Raw genomic sequence first — 22,719 nt, forward strand, 5'->3', positions numbered from 1 at the left:
ACTCTGATGATATCACAAACTGTCTGTTGTGCTGCATGGATACAGATAACCAGTTCAGCTTGGTGAGCTTCTTAGGCATTGTAACTGCTTTGTAAGTTTTGTATCCTCTGATGATATCTCCAGTACTGGAAGACAAACATTAGGCAGGTAAACATGTCTTGGATCATGGCCTAATACCAATAAAACAAATATCACCAAAAACACAGACCATGAAAGCCTGCATCTTTGTTAATCATTTCCTGTAACTTATATACCATCTGGTATGAAATAAATTTTCCTTTTCTTTAGAATTTACATTTAAATTCTTATCTTTTTTATATGTTCCCTGTCCTAACGAGTGAATTGTCAGATGCCCAGAAAGCTTGCGGATTGACAAAGTTTCTAAATTAATCTGTCTCTTTGTACCGTTCCAATGGTTATGTTGTCGACGAGTAGTAGATGCTTCTTGTGTGTGTGTGTGTGTGTGTGTGTGTGTGTGTGTGTGTGTGTGTACTCTCTTGTAATGAAGGAACATGTTTATATATTTGTTGTATATCATTTATTTGTATATTTATATATGTATGACTTGTTTTTACATATGAACCATTGTGTATTGTAGTAACCACATTTATATGAAACTGAAGTGACATTTGAAGATTAATTCTAGGAGAAGGATTCAAATCTGGATGTCCAACTTTTCATCGTATGATTTGGATATCCAATCAGTGTGTCCAAAACCTTTAGGATCAAAATTAGATGAGATAAAGAACACATTGAAAATGACAATTTAAGCTCGTTGCTACAGTTTCAAATATCCGTGTTGTCTGTTATATGAGACAGGCAGCTGATCCCATAGCGGTTTCATTGCTGTTCCACACATACTCATGTAACTGTAATCTTCAAAGTGTGTGATATGATACTGTCTCATAAATTTCTATTATTTGAACAGTTTTGAACAGTTCTTTTCATGTGAGAACAGTTTGGATACTCCCTGTTGTATTAAAACTGTCTGCTGTATCAGAAATTGAATCCCGAACCTTGTCTTTTATAGGCAGTACTCTTACTGTCCGAGTCCCTTATGTACAACATGTGACCTGTCCACAAAGCTTCAATTCTGCCATTATCCCTCTTCTAACAGGCTTGCTTAACAGAATCACTTCTGGCTTTCAGAACACAATTTAGGCTTCGAGAACAGTTGATGTCTTACATAGAAAGCTCATACATTAAGAGCATTGCCCGTAAAAGGCAAATTTCTCGATTCAACTCCTCAGTCGGCAGACTATTTTAATCCACCTGGATGTTTTACATATCTGTTCATCTGCTAACTCCTACTTAAGTGATATTATTCTGAGTTAACTGTTTACACGTTGACTGATGGGAGTATACTGACGGACACTTCAGAGCCTGATGGCTGATAATGCACGTCTGCCGGTGGCCAAAAACTCCACTCTGTTTAGTACAGCCTATCTTTGGATGGTGTTTTTGTATTGGAATCACAGTTACATGTGGTCTGTTGATGAAACACATACTTTAGAGAAAAGTTGTGTGTAAATGCAATTTTGGGCTGGGGACATATTAACAGTTTAACCTTGGTCACAGTATTGGCATCTTGCAGATCTATTTGCTGTAGATTTCTTGCAGTACTGTGCAATAATTTGTATTTCTCGATTGAACTGGTGCTGCTATACAAGAAATCAGGTGCAATATCCATTAAACATTCTCTGGCAGCCAGAAATGATTACAACAATCTCATGGTCCAATATCAGGAAATACAAAAACCCACTGCCTGACAGTTACACAATAAAAATATAACAGAAACAAAAAAGTGCAAATAAGATGCCGGAAGCGTTACATGAAGATTTCTAAACTCATGGAAGGTTTGAAGTTTTTAAACATGTGAGGAACATAGTAACACCTCTGCCAACCACATTATTCACAAACACACTGATTTCCATGTACTTGCATCCACATTTCTGCTTGCATACTCAATAAACTGTATATTGCGTGCATGATTGTTTCTTCTCTTTTCGTTTATAGCGTTGAGGGACTAGATAATTAACTTTATTGGAACATAAAAGATAAACCGTAACTCATACTACTCCATTAAATAATACATTCAACAACATTATAAAACATATAACTGCATAGGCTTCTGTGGCCAGAGTCAGTTGACATAAAAGTTTTCTGGGTATGGTGCCGTGTCATAATGTATAAAGCAACTGCTGCTGGAGAAAAAACAACGTTTCAGCAACAGTTGCAGTGGCCTTCTTCTGGGTCTAGTGGTACATTTTAGCTGTGCATGGTCCCTTATATTTTTTGTTGTTACTGTTCACTGCGCAAGCCATTACATAATTATTTTTGAAGATAGTTCGTTTCATTGGTCACTTAAGGAAGAAGGAGAGGGGACTTTATCATTATAGATTACTGCAGAGAAGGGAGAACATAATCTCTGCTGTCTATTGGCTACTGTGTTATGTGCTATGATTGGAGGTCAGCATCGAATGAGAAGTTGGCTGCTGTTTACCAAATGCTGGACGTCGTCCACACGGTGACAGTTACTTGCCAGTAGTGCTCGAGCCTTGTGTTGACAGTGTGGTCTGTTGGGCTCTGATTGCTGGCAGCCAAGACGAAGTATACAGGACAGACGTCGAAGTATGCAGTACAACGGAGATCACACTGGGGCACAGAGTATATCGCAAGCCAACACATACAGACAGGTATCTGCACACCCAGTCCTACCACCACCCAGCGCAGAAGAACTCAGTCATCTGTTCTTTGGCAATCCATGCACAGCACCTAAGCGATGCCCAAAACATAACATCTGAACTTAAAAGGCGATGCACAACGTTTCCACCCAATGCTACAGCCATAAGTAGATCCACACAGCCTAGTCGACGAAACCAAGTAAGAAAGATAAGCAAGAAATAGAGAAACTGCAGCCAACAGTGCGCTTACATTATGTGGAAAATGTTACTGACTGAATAGGCAAACACCTTCTTCGGGGTGGGATGCAGCCTGTCTTCCATAGTGGTCACAGGATCCAGGGTGTGCTAGGCTCCACCAAGGACAAGCTGGATGCATTAAACACTGCAGGTGTGTACAAGGTGGAATGTGAATGTGGAGAGGCATACATTGGCGAGACTGGCAGGCCAATAGCAATGCACATTCGGGAACACGAGCGCTATATGCATCTAAGGCAACACAACAAATCTGCAGTGGCAGAACATCAGCAAGACTGCGGAAAAGAAATAAAATTCAGCGAAGCGTGTGTGTGTTGGCCAAGCAGGCAGTTATGACGAAACGCAAAATCGAGAGGCCATCAATATACTTAAATATGCTAATAACATGAATAGAGAGGATGGACTCAGGCTTGCCCCTTCTTGGCTGCCAGCAATCAGAGCCCAACTGACCGCACTGTCAACACGAGGCATGAGCAGTACCAGTGAGTAACTGCTGCCGCACGGCCGACATGCAGCATTTGGTAAACAGCAGTCAACTTCTCATTTGACAGTGACCACCAGTCAGGGCACATAACACAAGAGCCAATAGACAGCAGAGGTTACTTTCTCTCTCCTCCACAATAAAGCATTCAGTCTTCAGGCCATGAGTAGCCTACCGGGACCATCCGGCCGCCGTGTCATCCTCAGTGGAGGATGCAGGTAGGAGGGGTATGGGGTCAGCACATTGCTCTCCCAGTCGTTATGATGATATTCTTGACCGAAGCCGCTACTATGTGGTTGAGTAGCTCCTCAATTGGCATCACGAGGCTGAGTGAACCCCAAAAAATGGCAACAGCACATGGCAGCCCGGATGGTCACCCATCCAAGTGCCGGCAACACCCGACAGCGCTTAACTTCGGTGATCTCACGGGAACCGGTCCTCTGCAATAACCTATTAAAATAAAGTTCCCTCTCCTTCTTCCTTAAGTGACCAATGAAACGAACTGTCTTTTATGACATAATGGCTTGCACAATGAACAGTAACAACAAAATATAAGGAACACTGCATAGCTAGAATGCACCAGTAGACCCAGAGAAGGCTGCTGCAACTGTGGCCGAAACATTGGTTTTTCTCCGGTTGCAGTAGTTTTATACATTATGACGTGGTACCCTACCCAGAAAACTTTTATGTAGAATAAAACATATATACATAAATAGAGAGAAGACGTAAGTCAGTGACTGCACCAAAGATAATCTTCAAAAATAATTATCATTTGTGTGTAGCATTACACTGCACTTCACCACTCCCTCCTTAGTGTCAACAATATTTTCTGTCGAATGGGAAATGCCATCTGGATGAGGTAACAATGGGTCATGCATAGGCTGCTGACAGTACATTAGAGATTGACTTTAACGTCTATTGTGGCTGACCTGTAATGAATGGTGGAGCAGCTGGAGTATTTGTCAAGTCCATCCGACAGTGTGCTGTTGCCAGATTTATGTATGCAGCTTTTGTCTGAAATCTGATGGAGTAATGCAGTCATTTGACACATTTGCAAAGAAGTCGCCAGACAGTCATATCAGCTGGCCATAAACAAGTTCCACAGTCATGGCTTTCAGGCCTCCTCTCTGTGACACATTGAGACCCAGGCAACATCTCTGTCCACCACTGTGAGTCATGACATCGAAGTGACACTTTCAGTTGGCAGTGATGCTCTTCAACTAAAGCATTCACTGCACATTGTTAAGCTGTAGTCCTGTTCTTCTTCATACGCAGTAGTATGCCAAATATGACTCAAATTGTTTACCGTGCTCTGTTGTAATTCCTAGAGGCACACAGAAATGGCTGATCCATCCCCAGAAGAACACAAACACAACAGTTTCTATGGTAATGTTGGTGATTGGGAACGCTTCAGAGCAGCGTGTAAAATGATCGATGGCTGTAAGGCAGTAGGTGTATCCTTCTGATAATGGGAGAGGTCCGGGTGGACGATAATTATTTTTAATGGTTATCTTTGATGTGTTAGCCAAATATTCCTCAGAATGTCATTACTCACTGCACTGTTCACTAATGTATGCAGTCATCATGTAGCTGCAATGGAGTGTGATCGACTAGCTCTTCAGTGTGGAGTAGGTTTTCCAACTTCTTCACCTCAAGACTGCGAGAGCAAAGCAATCAGGGTGTTCTTGATGATTAAATAATGACCAGTGCTCAGTGGTGATGCCAGAATGTCTTGTACTTCTGTGACCATATTTTCATTGAGTGCAGCAACTACATAACTGTACTTCATGTCGTCTGTAGTTACATGCGTTAGCACAGACTCTGTAGTTGCATAAACCACAGCATGGATTCTGTTGCCAAAATGGCTATGGGTTTACTGTCATGTGATTAATTAGTGGACTGTTAAACATGTCTGTAGTTGGTGGCAGGTCTGACATCATGGAGTTAGGGTGAACTGGGGCACAGAAGATCGGTGACATGGTTGATGCAGATGTTCGTACTTAGTGTGACTTGACGGGATACCAAGTGTTAGTGACTGTCAAATTTCACATTAGTGACTATCAGAAACCATGTCAGAGCCATCAAATGTTGTGGGGCTAGGTAATTAACTTAATTGCAACATAAAAACTAAACTGCAACTTATGCAACTCCATTAAATGGCACATTCAACAACAGAATAAAACATATATAAAAACAGAGAGAAAAATAAGTCAGTGACTGCCCCAAAGATATCACTTGCGAGTAGCATTACACTGCAAATAACATTGCAGTTCAATAGTTTACATACTATTAACAATTAGTTTTTGTTTCCAATTCTCATTGTGAAATAAATATCCTGCATTAGTCAATGTCTTCAAGGTACACTGAATTCACATGTTACAGTAAGATGTGATTTATCTGCAGGCATCCAGATTTTGACCATAAAGGACATCTATAAATCAGGATGGAGCGAAGTAACTTTATTTTATGTGGTTTACAAATATTTTTGTTCACATGAACCACATTGGCCTTGTCAGTACTGGCAGTGTGTGGCTGAATCAAATGTGAGGCTCTGCCATATTCAGTGATGGCCTCATGGCAGTCAATGTGTTAACTGAGATATTAACATGGAAAACCATGTGCTGACAAAAAAATAAAACATCTGTTTCATGGCAGACATATTACAGACCTATGACTTTTTTTTATTTAAAAAGAAAAAGCAGTTTCTTACATATCAATAAGTAACCAATTCTTGTTGTCACGTAAGGTAATAATTTCTTTGTAGGTATTCTCCTCAGCCATATGATGATGATCCCGTATCTGAATCCTCTAGGGGACAGGTGTCAATAACCATATGTTACTAATGCCTCTCAGTTGCCTTCAAGTATTCAGACAGTCATTTAAATCAGTTTTGGGTCTCTCTAGCAGACATATTGTCACATTTGTCATGAAAAAGAAAACAGTGGACATCATTTAACAATACCTCTAAGGAAATAACCTACAGTCTTATAACTATAAGTTGAAATACGTAAAATAGACTAATATTCTCATCAAAGCTCACATTTTCTCTTTTTCAACATAAGAAAGTCATTATTTATGACGAAACTGAAATAGGCTTTTCTAAGGTCCAGATTTAAACATCTAAGGAAGTAGCTCATCCCACAATCACCATTGATCAGTGGTTCTCTCATGTGTGTTTGGGAAGAAATTCAAATACCTTTCATTACACCATCCTCATTCAAATACGTCAAACTTGGGACTAAAGAGAAATTAAATGTAGCACTAGTGAAGTTGAGATGCATCAGTGATTGAGAATTGCATCCATGAAAATTAGAAAAAGCTGTGGAAACCCTCATAGATGACAGCAGTAAATCTCAAATGCCTTTAAATACCAACTGCACAAGTTGTATGGACATGTAGAAGGTGATATTCATGCAACACGGATCCATTTTAATTTGTTTCATTGTAGATGGTTGTCCAGCTGTAATATGTGGCTGCAAATTGATAATATTGGGCAAAATTTCATGTGTTTGTGGTATGTGAATACCCCATTATACCTCTGAAACTCCTTTTTAACATGCCTACAAATATTTTCACCTCTGAAAAATCTAGTTTTTGTGCCTTATGTCTTTCCCATGTCAGTGCCCCCAATTGTTGTTTCAATAGGACAAAACAATGTGAGTTTGTTTGCATTTTCTCATTAGGAAGCTACTTACTGATTACAATTTTCGGGCAATAGTGCAGAGAAGTTATATTGAATATTTGATGAATCTCTTCAAATCTTCTAATTTTTTTATCACCTATGACACCTTATTCAGGGAACAGGATTGTGGAGTGTTACAATAGTTTCATGCTAATGTGTAGAATAGTATGGATTCTCAGTACTAACTGTCAGGGGGTCCAACTCCCTGTGCAGCAAATAAGACACACATAAAATAATTAAAGATCTTATCTCTAGCTTTTGTCTTCATTGACAGAAGGGAGGGTGGGGAGTTATGGGCAGTTCACCCAGAAATCAGGTGAAGAGAAACCCACTCCATCTGAGCATAAAAGGAGGCACAGATCTTGTCCTACTGAGACAAGATTGATCACTTTTAATCTGGGTTTTGAGTGATCTTCCACTACTTCTTGCCATCCCCAATTTCGCCTAACAATATCCTCTTTTCTGCCTTGGAGAATGAATTTAGTGCCAGAAATCCAGGAGTAATGTTTTCATTTACTTCATGGGTGTCTATCAGATATACTGGAAGTTGTGACACCAGCTTATAGCTAAATATTGGGTAGCCCATCTGTCTGTGAAAGTAATGTATTTCTGAACAGAATCTGCCTTTTTTATATATAATATAGAATGTTTGAAATGAAAACCCACATTCTTATTACTGCGATAACTAAGTCTAAAAGGTTTACATTTTATATGTGAGACACATAAAGCTCTGTAATCAAACCAATTATCTCCGCAGGTGGTACAGCTTGAGGAGCTGCTAGAAGTACGCCACTCAGTGTTTGTTGTGGGAAATGCTGGGACGGGAAAGACACAGGTGTGGAAAACACTTCTACGAACATATGTGAATATGAAACGCAAGCCAGTGTTCAATGACCTTAATCCAAAAGCTGTTACAAACGATGAACTCTTTGGAATTATAAATCCAAATACTCGTGAATGGAAAGATGGTAAGTCAGAGAATTATTTATTCATAAGTTGTAGAATAATAGCTTTCAGATACCTCATCTTATTATTAATTCCTCTAACAGAAATTACCGAAGTAAAATCTACACTCCTGGAAATGGAAAAAAGAACACATTGACACCGGTGTGTCAGACCCACCATACTTGCTCCGGACACTGCGAGAGGGCTGTACAAGCAATGATCACACGCACGGCACAGCGGACACACCAGGAACCGCGGTGTTGGCCGTCGAATGGCGCTAGCTGCGCAGCATTTGTGCACCGCCGCCGTCAGTGTCAGCCAGTTTGCCGTGGCATACGGAGCCCCATCGCAGTCTTTAACACTGGTAGCATGCCGCGACAGCGTGGACGTGAACCGTATGTGCAGTTGACAGACTTTGAGCGAGGGCGTATAGTGGGCATGCGGGAGGCCGGGTGGACGTACCGCCGAATTGCTCAACACGTGGGGCGTGAAGTCTCCACAGTACATCGATGTTGTCGTCAGTGGTCGGCGGAAGGTGCACGTGCCCGTCGACCTGGGACCGGACCGCAGCGACGCACGGATGCACGCCAAGACCGTAGGATCCTACGCAGTGCCGTAGGGAACCGCACCGCCACTTCCCAGCAAATTAGGGACACTGTTGCTCCTGGGGTATCGGCGAGGACCATTCACAACCGTCTCCATGAAGCTGGGCTACGGTCCCGCACACCGTTAGGCCGTCTTCCGCTCACGCCCCCCAACATCGTGCAGCCCGCCTCCAGTGCTGTTGCGACAGGCGTGAATGGAGGGACGAATGGAGACCTGTCGTCTTCAGCGATGAGAGTCGCTTCTGCCTTGGTGCCAATGATGGTCGTATGCGTGTTTGGCGCCATGCAGGTGAGTGCCACAATCAGGACTGCATACGACCGAGGCACACAGGGCCAACACCCGGCATCATGGTGTGGGGAGCGATCTCCTACACTGGCCGTACACCACTGGTGATCGTCGAGGGGACACTGAATAGTGCATGGTACATCCAAACCGTCATCGAACCCATCGTTCTACCATTCCTAGACCGGCAAGGGAACTTGCTGTTCCAACAGGACAATGCACGTCCGCATGTATCCCGTGCCACCCGACATGCTCTAGAAGGTGTAAGTCAACTACCCTGGCCAGCAAGATCTCCGGATCTGTCCCCCATTGAGCATGTTTGGGACTGGATGAAGTGTCATCTCACGCGGTCTGCACGTCCAGCACGAACGCTGGTCCAACTGAGGCGCCAGGTGGAAATGGCATGGCAAGCCGTTCCACAGGACTACATCCAGCATCTCTACGATCGTCTCCATGGGAGAATAGCAGCCTGCATTGCTGCGAGAGGGGGATATACACTGTACTAGTGCCGACATTGTGCATGCTCTGTTGCCTGTGTCTATGTGACTGTGGTTCTGTCAGTGTGATCATGTGATGTATCTGACCCCAGGAATGTGTCAATAAAGTTTCCCCTTCCTGGGACAATGAATTCACAGTGTTCTTATTTCAATTTCCAGGAGTGTACTTTTAAGGTTTTTAGCACATAATGTGTTAGGCTAGTCTCATATTATAATCAAATTAGAAGAAACGTGTCACTGTTATTCATTAACTCAGCAAGTGAGAGAGTGCCACAGTCAAATATTATGAATCTTAAGGATTTGATCCAAGAGGGCTCCTCTTGGATGCCCCCTTCTCCCATCTGTATCATTTTCTCTACATCTTCTAATATTTTACACTGTGGTTCAGAGCCTACATTAAACTTTGGGACCCCTTGTAGTAAGTCATTTGAAAAGTAGGAGCAAGGCAAGGACATGCTACATCCAATAGGACCATGCCTATTAAATCACCATGGTGTTCAAACCAGCCTTTGGGCTGAAGACAGCTTTATCTTCCTTTTTATCCACAATTAGGCAATAGGTACCAACAGAGCAGTCATTTCTAACAATTGCCTGTAATATTATGCTTTTGGTTAGTTGTTCTAGTTTTAGGGGGTAGCAAGTCAGAAAGTTAGTTCTAATTCAATCTGTTTTTAGACGCTTTACATATTACATTTTCATTATTTACTTTTAATTGTTGAAAGACAACCTTGCAGAAATACACACTTGCAGTGAATCATGAATACAGTAATGTGGTACTAACTTGCATCAATATAGGTGTGTCTGTTCAATTTCTATGATTTCCATATAGGGTTCTGTTATACATAGCGTATCTGTAGATACACTAAATTGGAAGTAAAAGTGGATCATTTTTAACATAATGGTGCCAGTGTAATTCATGTGTAATGACCCAGACAAAAGTTATGTAAGATGTAGTCTTTTAATTTGAGACTCATTTTTATGATTACTTCACAGCCCCATGAGAATGAAAGCCTTATTGTCAATAATTTTCAGAAGTGGTGAACATAGCTGGTAAAAAACTGAAAACAGAATCAGCTGGGCTAAGTTTTACAGCGACTCATATTCCTAAACTTTTAACGTATTTTAATCAGTGTATTTGTCAGAATTAAGAAACAGATAAAACTTGGGAAAAATAATGATGAAAAGGTTCACAGGCAGACACTGGAGGCAAGAAAATATTACTCTGTACAAAGTTTTAGGGAATGCAAAAGATCTAAGATGAGTAACAAAGTAGAACAACTAGTATCCAGCCTCCAGTGTATCAATGATGAGCTTCACAGAGTCAATACATCAAATATGAGAACTGTAGCTGCAAGTGAAAACTATTGAAGAGAGCTAAGGAACAACAAAAGAAAAAAAGCTAGTGGACAGTAAGAAACAAGTACCTATCAAGGAGCATTTATTTTGGCAGGTAGGTTCAAAGTCATGAATCAAGTGCCAATCTAATCCATTTAGTGGACAGTAAGAAACAAGTACCTATCAAGGAGCATTTATTTTGGCAGGTAGGTTCAAAGTCATGAATCAAGTGCCAATCTAATCCATTTAGTGGACAGTAAGAAACAAGTACCTATCAAGGAGCATTTATTTTGGCAGGTAGGTTCAAAGTCATGAATCAAGTGCCAATCTAATCCATTTATGTTCCACACATATTAAGCAACCAGATATAGGGTTTTGTTATTGGAGACAGTTTTTCTGTAGGCATTCATGGTTTCAAACCTCACTTGAATGACCAACCTACCATATACAGCCCAAAATTACCACAATATTCATTGTAGCTGCTTGCAAGAATTTGTAACCCAAGTGAGAGTTATATGTCAGATTATCCATATGGTGTCTGATCCACAAGTTTTACACAACACTTAGTGCTGACATGAGTACACTTGATCTATAATGATTGTATGCAGCATCTTTTTGTCAAAGATTTTCTAAAATGTAAAAGCAAGGACAACGATATTTGTTTTGCTGTGTTCAGGTCATTAGGACCTGCCCCTCTAATGCCAGTGTTTCAGGTCTGCATAAATGAAAAGTAATGTTCAGTATGTAATTGGCCTTGGCTTCCTCCTGACCTTCACACATGCTAGCTTCTTGTCCCTTTATTTCCTTCAATTTTTTTCTGTTCATTTTCCTGTTTAATTATGTTGATGAATTTTTTGTTTCCATGATAATGCGTATAATTCACTCTCTCTCAGTTTCCTCCTTACCTCATTTTTGCCCTATTGTTATCTTGTTTCATTCTGTACCTTTTTCATTTCTGCCAAATTTTAGTTCATGCTAACGACCTACCAGTCAGTTATTCTAGTCTAATGTTACTTGCAGCTCCCTTTTGGTATCTTTTAACTTTCTTGGGTTATGATTTTGGATTGATTTTTATTTTTCTTTGTCATTTTCTCTTACTTCATGTGCTTTCCCATATTTATTGTCTGCATTATTCTCCTCTGAAGGAAGTGCATAAAATATTCCAGAAACTGAAATGTAATATCTAGCATTAACCAGTCAAATATTAACAATACCATTGAATGTAGAAGGCTGAAACAAGTCTCATGACAGCCATATCATGTAACATTCGGAAGACGGTTCAATCCCGAGTCCGGCCATCCTGATTTAGGTTTTCCGTGATTTCCCTAAATCGCTCCAGGCAAATGCTGGGATGGTTCCTTTGAAAGGGCACAGCCGACTTCCTTCCTCTTCCTTTCTTAATCCGATGAGACCAATGACCTCGCTGTCTGGTCTCCTCCCCCAAGACAACCCAACCCATATCATGTAAAACCATAAAAAAGCAGTGCAAATGTTGGCAGGCTCCTCTCCAAAAGATATTCACTGTTATATATATGATATTAATCTAAAGTACTATCAGAAGACTGCTGAAATATCTGTATAGGACCGAAGCCTAGCAGTTCTAGTCCCATTCCAACCTTTATATCTGCAACCTGTAAAGACGTTTGGTGTGACCAACATAACTATACATGTATGTGGGCTCTCATTTGCTCTTTTACATGTGATAGCAGTCATTTCAAATTTATTTATTTATTTATTGCTAGAATACAAATTTCACATTGGAAGTTCATTTAGGAAGCCAAACTTACCTGGGAACTTTTTCCCATCCTTTTCTATATTTATTCATGTTTTCCTACCAATTTTCCCTTTCTGGCATCATGGAAAAACATGTAATTTATCAAAAATTGTTTTCTTATGTTTATCTCTGTTGTCTTTAAAATGGTTGACATCATGCACGGAAGTCTAGAATAACTTCCTTTGACATTTATTTAAATTCTGAAATTGTCATCATACGCTGTCTAACAAAAAATGTACAGTGTGGAGGAGAAAAGAAAATGAATTGCCGTAGGTTGAGAGGATATGTGAGGTTATTTCAGTGATTATGAAATTGACTAAAATGTACTAAGAACTTCACTGTATGAGCACACTTAACAGCATGAGGTTGCACTCATTTAATCCTGAGGCAAGCTGGTCCACAACTGTTGTAATTAGTTCTTGGTATCCTGCTTACTGGCCCTGGGACAGAGTTGAAGTCTGAACTGGCCTCACACATGTTCTGTGGGGACAATTCTGGAGATCTTGGCAGCCACTGGGTTACCTTAACACCATGTGAACAGTTCACAGAGACACACCTTGTGTGGACTAGCACTTTTCTTTTGAAAACACATGAGTACCCATGATGTTTGTGAAATACTGCTATGCTGTCAGTGTTCCCTGAGTCACTATCATCCATGACTTATAGTCAAACCCAAGGTCTGTGCATACCTTGACACCAGGAGTAGCACCAAAGTGTCTCTTCAGAAAATTGGAAGAAACAGATCTTATTATGAGGTCACCACCATACTCACAGCGATGGTCATATGGAGTAGTGCAAACAAAGGTTCTTCACTGAAACACAGTGTGGTGCCATTCATCAGCAGTCCACTCCTTGTGGTATTGGCACCACTCCAGTGGCAACCATTTGTGTTGTGGTATAAACAGTAGCCTCCACATAGGACAGTCATTCCCTAGTCCAGATGATGCCAGTTTCTGACCACAGGTGCAGGATGATACAAAATATTGTAGGAAGTCCATTACTCATTCTTCGTTGGGAGGTACAGATGTGAACGGTTTATTATATGCTTGGTACACACCATGGTGATCCGTGATCCTCCCTTGTGGTTATCAGAAGTGGCCCACAGGAAACTAGATGACAAATATGCTGGCCCTCACTTTCCCAGTCAGCCCAACATCGGGTGACTGTCACATCTGAATGGTGCATGAATCTGGATATTGCACAATTGGAAAACCAGCCAAATGGAGACACACAGTGAGACCCCTTTCAAACTCTGTGAGGTGCTAATGATGCTGTCTCACATGAGTACACATCCGCATGTCCTTCACAGTGATCACTCAACATCTGATGCTGTTCCTGCCAACTATATATCCTACAAGGCCTGTTGACAACATTAAACATGAACAACAGCAGAACTCTGATTGCTGTTCTACCTGCCACATGGAATTCAACTTAAGTTATTTACGTACCCACCAATGGTATGTACATGTACAAAGTTACATTGACGTACAATCATGTCTTCTGGGTGCTTTGCTTTTTGTGTCAGGTAGTGTGTATGCAAGGCTTAGCTAGATAATGATATGCTCCATAGGTGGCGCACATATGATGGTTAGGACTTCTAATGCTGAAATTGGCTCATAATATAATTAATTCTTATTGTGTTGTACCCAAGCTACAATTGACAATGAATTAACAACTTAATTATATTGGATATGTATTGATCTCCACTTCCATCAACTCAGCGACTTTAATATTTTTTGCTGTAGTATATCAGAAAAACTATTACTTTATTTTTCTTTGATCAACTTTACCATTCTCTGAAGAACAAATAACTTCGTAGGTTTTCTTCTTGTATGTGTAAAAACTTTATAGCATTTAAACAACTTTATTCTGTTTTATTTTCATTTAATCATGTGCATCTGCCTCTAGTGTGTGTGTGTGTGTGTGTGTGTGTGTGTGTCATTTCATTCTGTACAAATTACTTTATGCAAAGTGAACTGGCGATTCTTGCTGACTACACAGAACCACAGTTGTCTTTCCAAGTCCCATCAAAACAGCAACTGAGAAGTTCTTTCTGTTCTGTTTATCCTGATTTCTTTCTTTTTATAACTTCAAACAATGGAAAATCCAGGATGGAATGCAACAATATGAGAGAATTACAGTTGCTACTCACCATATAGCAGAGAAGCTGAGTCGCGATAGGCAGAATAAAAAGATTCACACAATCATAACTTTCAGCCATTAAGGCCTTTGTCAGCAGTGAACACACATACACACGTACACACACACTCACGCTCATGCAAGTGCAACTTGCACACAAGTTTGCAGTCTCAGAGAGCTGAAACTACACTGCGAGCAGCAGCACCAGTGCATGGTGGGAGTGGCGACTGGGCGGGGGTAAGGAGGAGGCTGGGTGGGGAGGGGGAGGGATAGCATGGTGGGAGTGGCGGACAGTGAAGTGTTGCAGTTTGGACGGAGGGTGGGAAAGAAGATGCGGAGGGGGGGAAGGGGGTGAGTAGTGGAAAGGAGAGAAATAAAATTAAAAATAAATTAAAAGACTGGGTGTGGCGGTGAAATGACGGCTGTGTAGTGCTGGAATGGGAACAGGGAGAGGGCTGGATGGGTGAGGACAGTGACTAATGAAGGTTGACGCCAGGAGGGTTACGGAAACATAGGGTGTATTACAGGGAAAGTTCCCACATGCGCAATTCAGAAAAGCTGGTGTTCGTGGGAAGGATCCATATGGCACAGGCTGTGAAGCAGTCATTGAGAAGAGGGGTATCATGTTTGGCAGCGTGTTCAGCTACAGGGTGGTCCACTTGTTTTTTGGTCACAGTTTGTTTAGCGGCCATTCATGTGGACAGACAGTTTGTTGGTTGTCATGCCTACATAGAACGCAGTGGTTGCAGCTTAGCTTGTAAATCACATGACTGGTTTCACAGGTGGCCCTGCCTTTGATGGGATAGGTGATGTTAGTGACCGGACTGGAGTAGGTGGTGGTAGGAGGATGTATGGGACAGGTCTTACATCCAGGTCTATTACAGGGGTATGAGCCATGAGGTAAGGGATTGGGAGCAGGGTTTGTGTAAGGATGGACAAGTATATTGTGTTGGTTCAATGGACGGCAGAAAACCATGGTAGAAAGGGGTGGGAAGGATAGCGGGTGGGACATTTCTCATTTCAGGGCATGACGAAAGGTAATTGAAACCCTTTCAGAGAATTAATTCAGTTGCTCTAGTCCCAGATGGTTCTGAGTTACGAGGGGAATGATCCTCTGTGGCCGGAATATGGGACTTTAGGAGGTGGTGGGAGACTGGAAAGATAAGGCACAGGAGATTTGTTTTTGTACAAGGAGGGGAGGATAATTACAGTCGGTGAAGGCTTCAGTGAGACCCTCAGTATATGTAGAGGGGGACTGCTCATCACTGCAGATGTGACGACCACGGGTCGCTAGACTATATGGAAGGGACTTCTTGCTATGGAATGGGTGGCAGCTGTTGAAGTGGAGGTATTGCTGGTGGTTAGTAGGTTTGATATGGACGGAGGTACTGATGTAGCCATCTCTGAGGTGGAGGTCAACATCTAGGAAGGTGGCTTGTTGGGCCGAGTAGGACCAGGTGAAACAAAGGGGGGAGAAGTTGTTGAGGTTCTGGAGGAATGTGAATAAGGTGTCCTCACCTTCAATCCACATAGCAAAGATGTCATCAAAGAATCTGAACCAGGTGAGGGTTTAGGATTCTGGGTGTTTAGGAAGGAGTCCTCTAGATGGCCCATAAATAGGTTAGCTTAGGATGGTGCCATGTGGGTGCCCATAGCCATACCACGGATTTGTTTGTAGGTAATGCCTTCAAATGAGATGTAATTGTGGGTGAGGATATAGTTGGTCATGGAGACTAGGAAGGAGGTTATTGGTTTGGAATCCATAGGGTGTCTGGAAAGGTAGTGTTCGATGGCAGTAATGCCATGGGCATTAGGAATGTTAGTGTACAGGGAGGTGGCATCAATAGTGATGAGCAGGGCACCGTGTGGTAAAGGGAAAGGAACTGTGAAGAGTCGGTCGAGGAAATGGTTGGTATCTTTTATATAGGAGTATGGGTTCCAGGTAATAGATTGAAGGTGCTGGTCTATGGGAGCAGAGATAGACTCCGGGCAGAGGTTCTGGGATGGGCCTAAGGATTTGAGTAGTGACTGGAGATCTTGCTGGATTGAGTAGTGACTGGAGATCTTGCTGGATTGTGGGAATGGAATCACTTGGCATGGTTTGTAGTTGGAACGCATGAACAGCCACTGACAAACTGTGGCCAAAAAACAAGTGGACCACCCTGTAGCTGAACACACTGCCAAACATGATACTCCTCATCGCAATGACTGCTTCACAGCCTGTGCCATATGGATCCTTCCCACCAACACCAGCTTTTCTGAATTGCGGAGGTGGGAACTTTCTCTGCAATACATTCTACATTCCCGTAACCCTCCTGGCCTCAACGTTGATTAGTTGCTTTCCTCACCCCTCCCTTTTCCCATTCCAGCACTACACAGCCGTCATTTCACCGCCACACCCAGTCTTTTAATTTATTTTTATTTTTATTTCTCTCCTTTCCGCTACTTACACCCTCCCCCCTCCGCACCTTCTCTCCTACCCTCCGTCTAAACTGCCACACTTCACTGTCTGCCACTCCCACCGTACTATCCCTCCCCCACCCGCCCCAGCCTCCTCCTTACCCCCACCCAGTCGCCACTCCCATCATGCAATGGTGCTGCTGTTGACAGTGTAGTTTCAGCTTTTTATAACTTCCATTGAATGAAATGTTTTTACTTGATTTTGCTTTTGATTTTTAGATGTAAAAGAGTTAATAAGTTTTACTTAGTCAAACACAATATTTTTAATCATTTTATTCATTTATTTTATTTTTCTGTTAGTAACGTTGTAGTAGAATGTTTTCATTAGGACTTATAAAGGAGTCTTTGATTCTGAAAATAGGCATTCTTGTATTCTATTTTGACATGCGGCTCATCATAAAACTCTAATATACATCCACTGTGTTGCAGGTTTGTTTTCTGTTATAATGAGGGATCAAGCAAACTTAGGTGGCGACAACCCTAAATGGATTATACTGGATGGTGACATCGACCCAATGTGGATTGAATCACTCAACACTGTTATGGATGATAACAAGGTATGTAAAAAATGACAATAGATTAGGATAATCTTGTGCAACATTGGGAACATCACATAAAGAACACTTATGATGAGAAGAAGTGCTTTAGACATCCAATACATTCAGCATCTTAATAATATTAATATAAAATTCTCAGTAAGAGCACAGCATTTTTCTCCCTAGATGTGTATATTGAAGATGTGTTGCAAATATTTCCCAGGAAGTGATTTTAATGTTGCAAGAAAAAGCGTGTCAATGGGATAAAATTGTGAACAACTTTAAATTGTGGTTCAAACTGATAAAAGTAAAAACAATTCTTATCTAATAAAATAAGATGCTGAATCTTCTTGGATCTGCCAAAGAGTTTCTCTGTTAATTATATAAATCTGTTAAGTTAGTGTATGTGGGCTACATAGACATTTTTTTACTCGTGAGTATCTAGGAAGAAACAAACATGTAGAGCACAGAAAATTTTTGACATGTGATCATTTTGTATTGTAGTTGGAAGAAGTGGATGTAAACATTGAGCAAGTGTCAGAGCAGCTACAACAATATTGTTGTCACATCAAAGATCATGAATACTCATACAGTATTGTTGCTATGCCCACTTTATTACATAGATGGAAGTCATAATCTATACCCTCAAGTAGCTCTGCTCAGGGTAGAGACATTTCACTTTGTGTTTTGATCGTGCTGCATATATTTACTTTATGGATTGTGCACAATTTATATTTGTTAGAACTCACTCTTGAATTTTGGATGTGTACTGGAATTTACCATTTGCTTATATGGTTTATGGATTTGGCAATCCTTCCTGGTTACTCTTCAGTCCCCAACATTTCAAGCTTGTGACAACTGGCTCTGTGAATGACTAGGAAGTGGACACTGCTTGATCACACTTAATCTTGTTACTAGAGTCCATGTAGGATGTGGTGGCTGATGCGCAGTGACCAGTTTTGGTTCAGTCTGCTTCGCGAGTTCATTCATTTGTTCGGAAGGGGAGGCCAACATTTTTTGCCAGCTGTCGGCAGGTCAGTGATGCGCTGCAGGGACAGAATTGAGGCATACACCCTGAAAATTTTCACAAATGATTTTACAGGTACTATACAGTAAAAATAATTCATTTTTGCATTATTTATAGCCTTATATGTCATTTGTTGATGATGTGCCCATCTTTTCATTAATGGTCATAGTTATTGCATAACGTGCTGCTGCATTTGAAATTTAGCTAACGTATTGAAGTTTTCTTTAGACTTGGGTGGCGATCACTACATATCCAGTTTCAGGAAAATTGACCTGATGTAGCACATTCATTTGCTATCATACCTGCCAGCAATAAAACCAGAATGAAATATCCACAACATTCCACGTATTTCATAAATGATTTGAGATATCAAAATTAGATTATGCCAAACGATAGCATGCAAAGAAGAGACTGTTTTTCCATATGGTTATTATGCAAAACTTAATTACCTACTGTGTCATTCAACTGACTACAGACTTTTCTGATGAAAGAATGTAATTTTTAAAGACCGTTGATAGCTAGTAAAATGAGGAATTGTTTAGGTTTTGGAACAACATAAGTGAAACATTAAATGTATATTTTTTATCAAGGACGTGCTTTTTCATAAGCTATTGACCTTACTTCTCCTCAGTTCCTCACTTAATAAACTTAATAAAGCACTGTTTCAGAACTCTCTTGCAATAGTGTCTGTACAACATGCTAGGGAGGTAACATTGTGAAAACGCTGCTGTGTTTTGCGGAAAGAAGTAAATTTTAGCATGACAACAATGAAATGTGAGTTGCACTCAAAATTTTCCACTCCTGTTGCTTCTCTGAAAGTTACAAATGGTTAACAAGCCAGGCAAGAGTAAGTCATTGCTTTTGTTGTATTTTTAACTGAATTTCTATTAGGTGCTACCCAAAGTAGAGGTGACAGTAGATCTATTTGAATGTTCATCGTGCAAGTGTGAGCATCGTGTGGCTGCACTTAATATTTACAAAAAATAAAAATATGAGCACAGTCTTCAGTTCAAAATGGCACCTACCCTCCAGTGCTTGGCATTTCCCCTCCAGCAACTGCCCCTGACCTATACCACTACTGCTCCCCATGCATGCCCCACCGATTACACATCTACTGACCATGTTATTCTGCACACACTCTAAATATACCAGTGAGGCTAGAAAGGTACCAGTGAGGTTAACACTGACCATAAGAGCTCAGATTTTCAATCTCTGTATTCCTAGCAGTCATTAGATTATCTGACCAGCTTCAGAAAATGAAGCAGTTTTGGTCAGCATAACCACTGTCACTGTCACTGTCATCAGCTTCAGTCCAGTCACATATCTTCACCATGTGGGTCAAGATGTTGAAACCAAGCTCCAGTGAGGTGTCCTTTTGTTGTGCACTCTGCCCACAATTCTTCAGTTATCCCATAAGTTGTCACCATTGAAAGTCACAGAGGGCAGCAGTTAAGTCATCAGTGTCACACCCAGAGAATGGTGTTTCAAATCTGTTTCTGCTCACAGCCTCTGGCCATACATCTATAATGTGTTGATTTCAACAGAATAAGTTCACACAAACTAGAGCCACATAGAGTGCCACTACATGTGTTTTGTTTGATCTGAATGTTTGTACTCAACTTGCATATTTTCAAGTTGATACTAGTGCATAAATCACATAATTGTGATACCTATCAGTGTTTGGATTCTCCATCATTCTCACAGACCTCACAAAGGTTAGTAGGATACAAAAATTACCAAATCCTAATAATAGGAGCCTTCACAGTTGATATCACCTGCGAAGAATTGTATTATTAGTAAGAAATTACCTCAATATATGAAGAACATGTTGACTACACATCTTAACAGCATTACATTCTCCTACACCGAAACACCGAGTGAGTGGCACAGTGGTTAGCACACTGAACTCACATTCAGGATGACAGTTCCAATCCACATCTGGCCATCCAGATTTGTTTTATGTGATTTTCCTAAATCACTCGAGGCAAATGCCAGAATAGTTCCTTTGAAAGAGCATGGCCAATTTACTTCCCCATCCTTGAAACATTTCAAGTTTGTGCCCACAATTCTTCAGTTATCCCATAAGTTGTCACCATTGAAAGTCACAGAGGGCAGCAGTTAAGTCATCAGTGTCACACCCAGAGAATGGTGTTTCAAATCTGTGTCTCACCATCATGATTTAGATTTTTCATAGTTTCCTTTAGTCGCAATAAATGATGGGATTGTTCCTGTGAAAAGAAAACAGTTCATTTCCTTCCCCATCCATTCCAAATCCAAGTATATGGTATGTCAAAAATGATCTCATCATTGATGGGACATTACACCCTAAGATTCCTTTACTCATTGAGAGACTCTACTGACCTGTCATTTGAGGAACTAAAACATTTCTTTTATGTCCACTACTTTGTTTAAAAGAAAGGGATTGGAGGGCTATGTAGTGTTGCGTTTTTTGAAATTTCATCAGCACCAAAATCTACTGTATCTATCATATACACCTTGGACTGCTAGTCTTTGAAAGTGCCGATTCAGTTTTGATAACACAATATCGAAGAAATCAGATCCCAACTCACTGTGGTAGGGTTTAAAAATTAGCTTCTTTCCAGATGAGGAGGTCCCATGTTATGCATTAAAACCTTTATATTCCTCAGTGGAGTAAGTGCTATATGTCATACATCTGTTTCAGAATCTCAAAAACTGCAAACCTGAACATGCTTGTTCTCCCATTGACAGCTCAAGCCAAGGAACAGCAGCTGTGTCTTCCACAGAACTGTACTCCTCCCTGTCTCTATCATCATTTCCTTTCATTGCGCAGAACTTCACTTCCATGAGTCGAAACTGATAATGCCCATGGATGATAAACTTTTCTTTTCAGAAACATCAGCTTAAAGTCGTATTTAATACTCAATTGCTCTGTCTTTAAGGAGCATGTGTTAAGTTGAGATGACAAGGGAATTTCACTGTTACTTTCTAACATTATTGTTTCTGCTCACAGCCTCTGGCCATACATCTGTAATGTGTTGATTTCAACAGAATAAGTTCACACAAACTGGAGCCACATAGAGTGCCACTACATGTGTTTTGTTTGATCTGAATGTTTGTACTCAACTTGCATATTTTCAAGTTGATACTAGTGCATAAATCACATAATTGTGATACCTATCAGTGTTTGGATTCTCCAGCATTCTCACAGACCTCACAAAGGTTAGTAGGATACAAAAATTACCAAATCCTAATAATAGGAGCCTTCACAGTTGATATCACCTGCGAAGAATTGTATTATTAGTAAGAAATTACCTCAATATATGAAGAACATGTTGACTACACATCTTAACAGCATTACATTCTCCTACACCGAAACACCGAGTGAGTGGCACAGTGGTTAGCACACTGAACTCACATTCAGGATGACAGTTCCAATCCACATCTGGCCATCCAGATTTGTTTTATGTGTTTTTCCTAAATCACTCGAGGCAAATGCCAGAATAGTTCCTTTGAAAGAGCATGGTCAATTTCCTTCCCCATCCTTGAAACATTTCAAGTTTGTGCTCCATCTCTAATGTTGTCAATACCAGTGGGATGTTAAATCCTTATCTTCCTTCCATCCTTACAGATACAGTCAATTTGTTTTTGGATTCTATGTTATTCCAATTACTGGACATGTCTAAACAGTTTGCCACCACATTCATGTACCTGTGCATCTTCCTATTCTGCTGTCAATGATATTGTGAGCTGCCATGAAGTCACCTTCATCGGTGATGGATTTCCACATGGGAGGTGCCATGTGAGATGCACTTTTAGCCTATGCGAATGGTGGATAACACTGACAGACAATAGGCGTTTTGCATCTCTTTCAAGGCTCACTGTACTGAGCCAGAAGTCATCAGATATGCAGCAATGCTACACGATGTCTCCAAGATCCTGACTGTCATTATAGCCAAGGCTGATTGCAGTGGATAGTGACCCAGCTGCTCATCATAGAGTTGGTACTTGAATTTTACCCTATCACCACCAGCTCC

At 40.9% G+C, this 22,719-nt stretch overlaps 1 protein-coding gene across 1 annotated transcript in view; it reads left to right on the forward strand.

Moving 5' to 3' along the window:
• Positions 1-22,719, forward strand: part of LOC126252221 (dynein beta chain, ciliary) — a 769,797-nt gene that overhangs the window by 402,114 nt on the left and 344,964 nt on the right. Inside the window, exons 40-41 of the mRNA XM_049953092.1 lie at positions 7,860-8,070; positions 17,570-17,697. Of these exons, the coding sequence (XP_049809049.1) occupies positions 7,860-8,070; positions 17,570-17,697 (339 nt within the window). The remainder of the gene's footprint in view (positions 1-7,859; positions 8,071-17,569; positions 17,698-22,719) is intronic.

This window comes from Schistocerca nitens, chromosome 4 (assembly GCF_023898315.1).
Source record: "Schistocerca nitens isolate TAMUIC-IGC-003100 chromosome 4, iqSchNite1.1, whole genome shotgun sequence".
Classification (NCBI taxonomy): Eukaryota; Metazoa; Arthropoda; class Insecta; order Orthoptera; family Acrididae; genus Schistocerca; species Schistocerca nitens.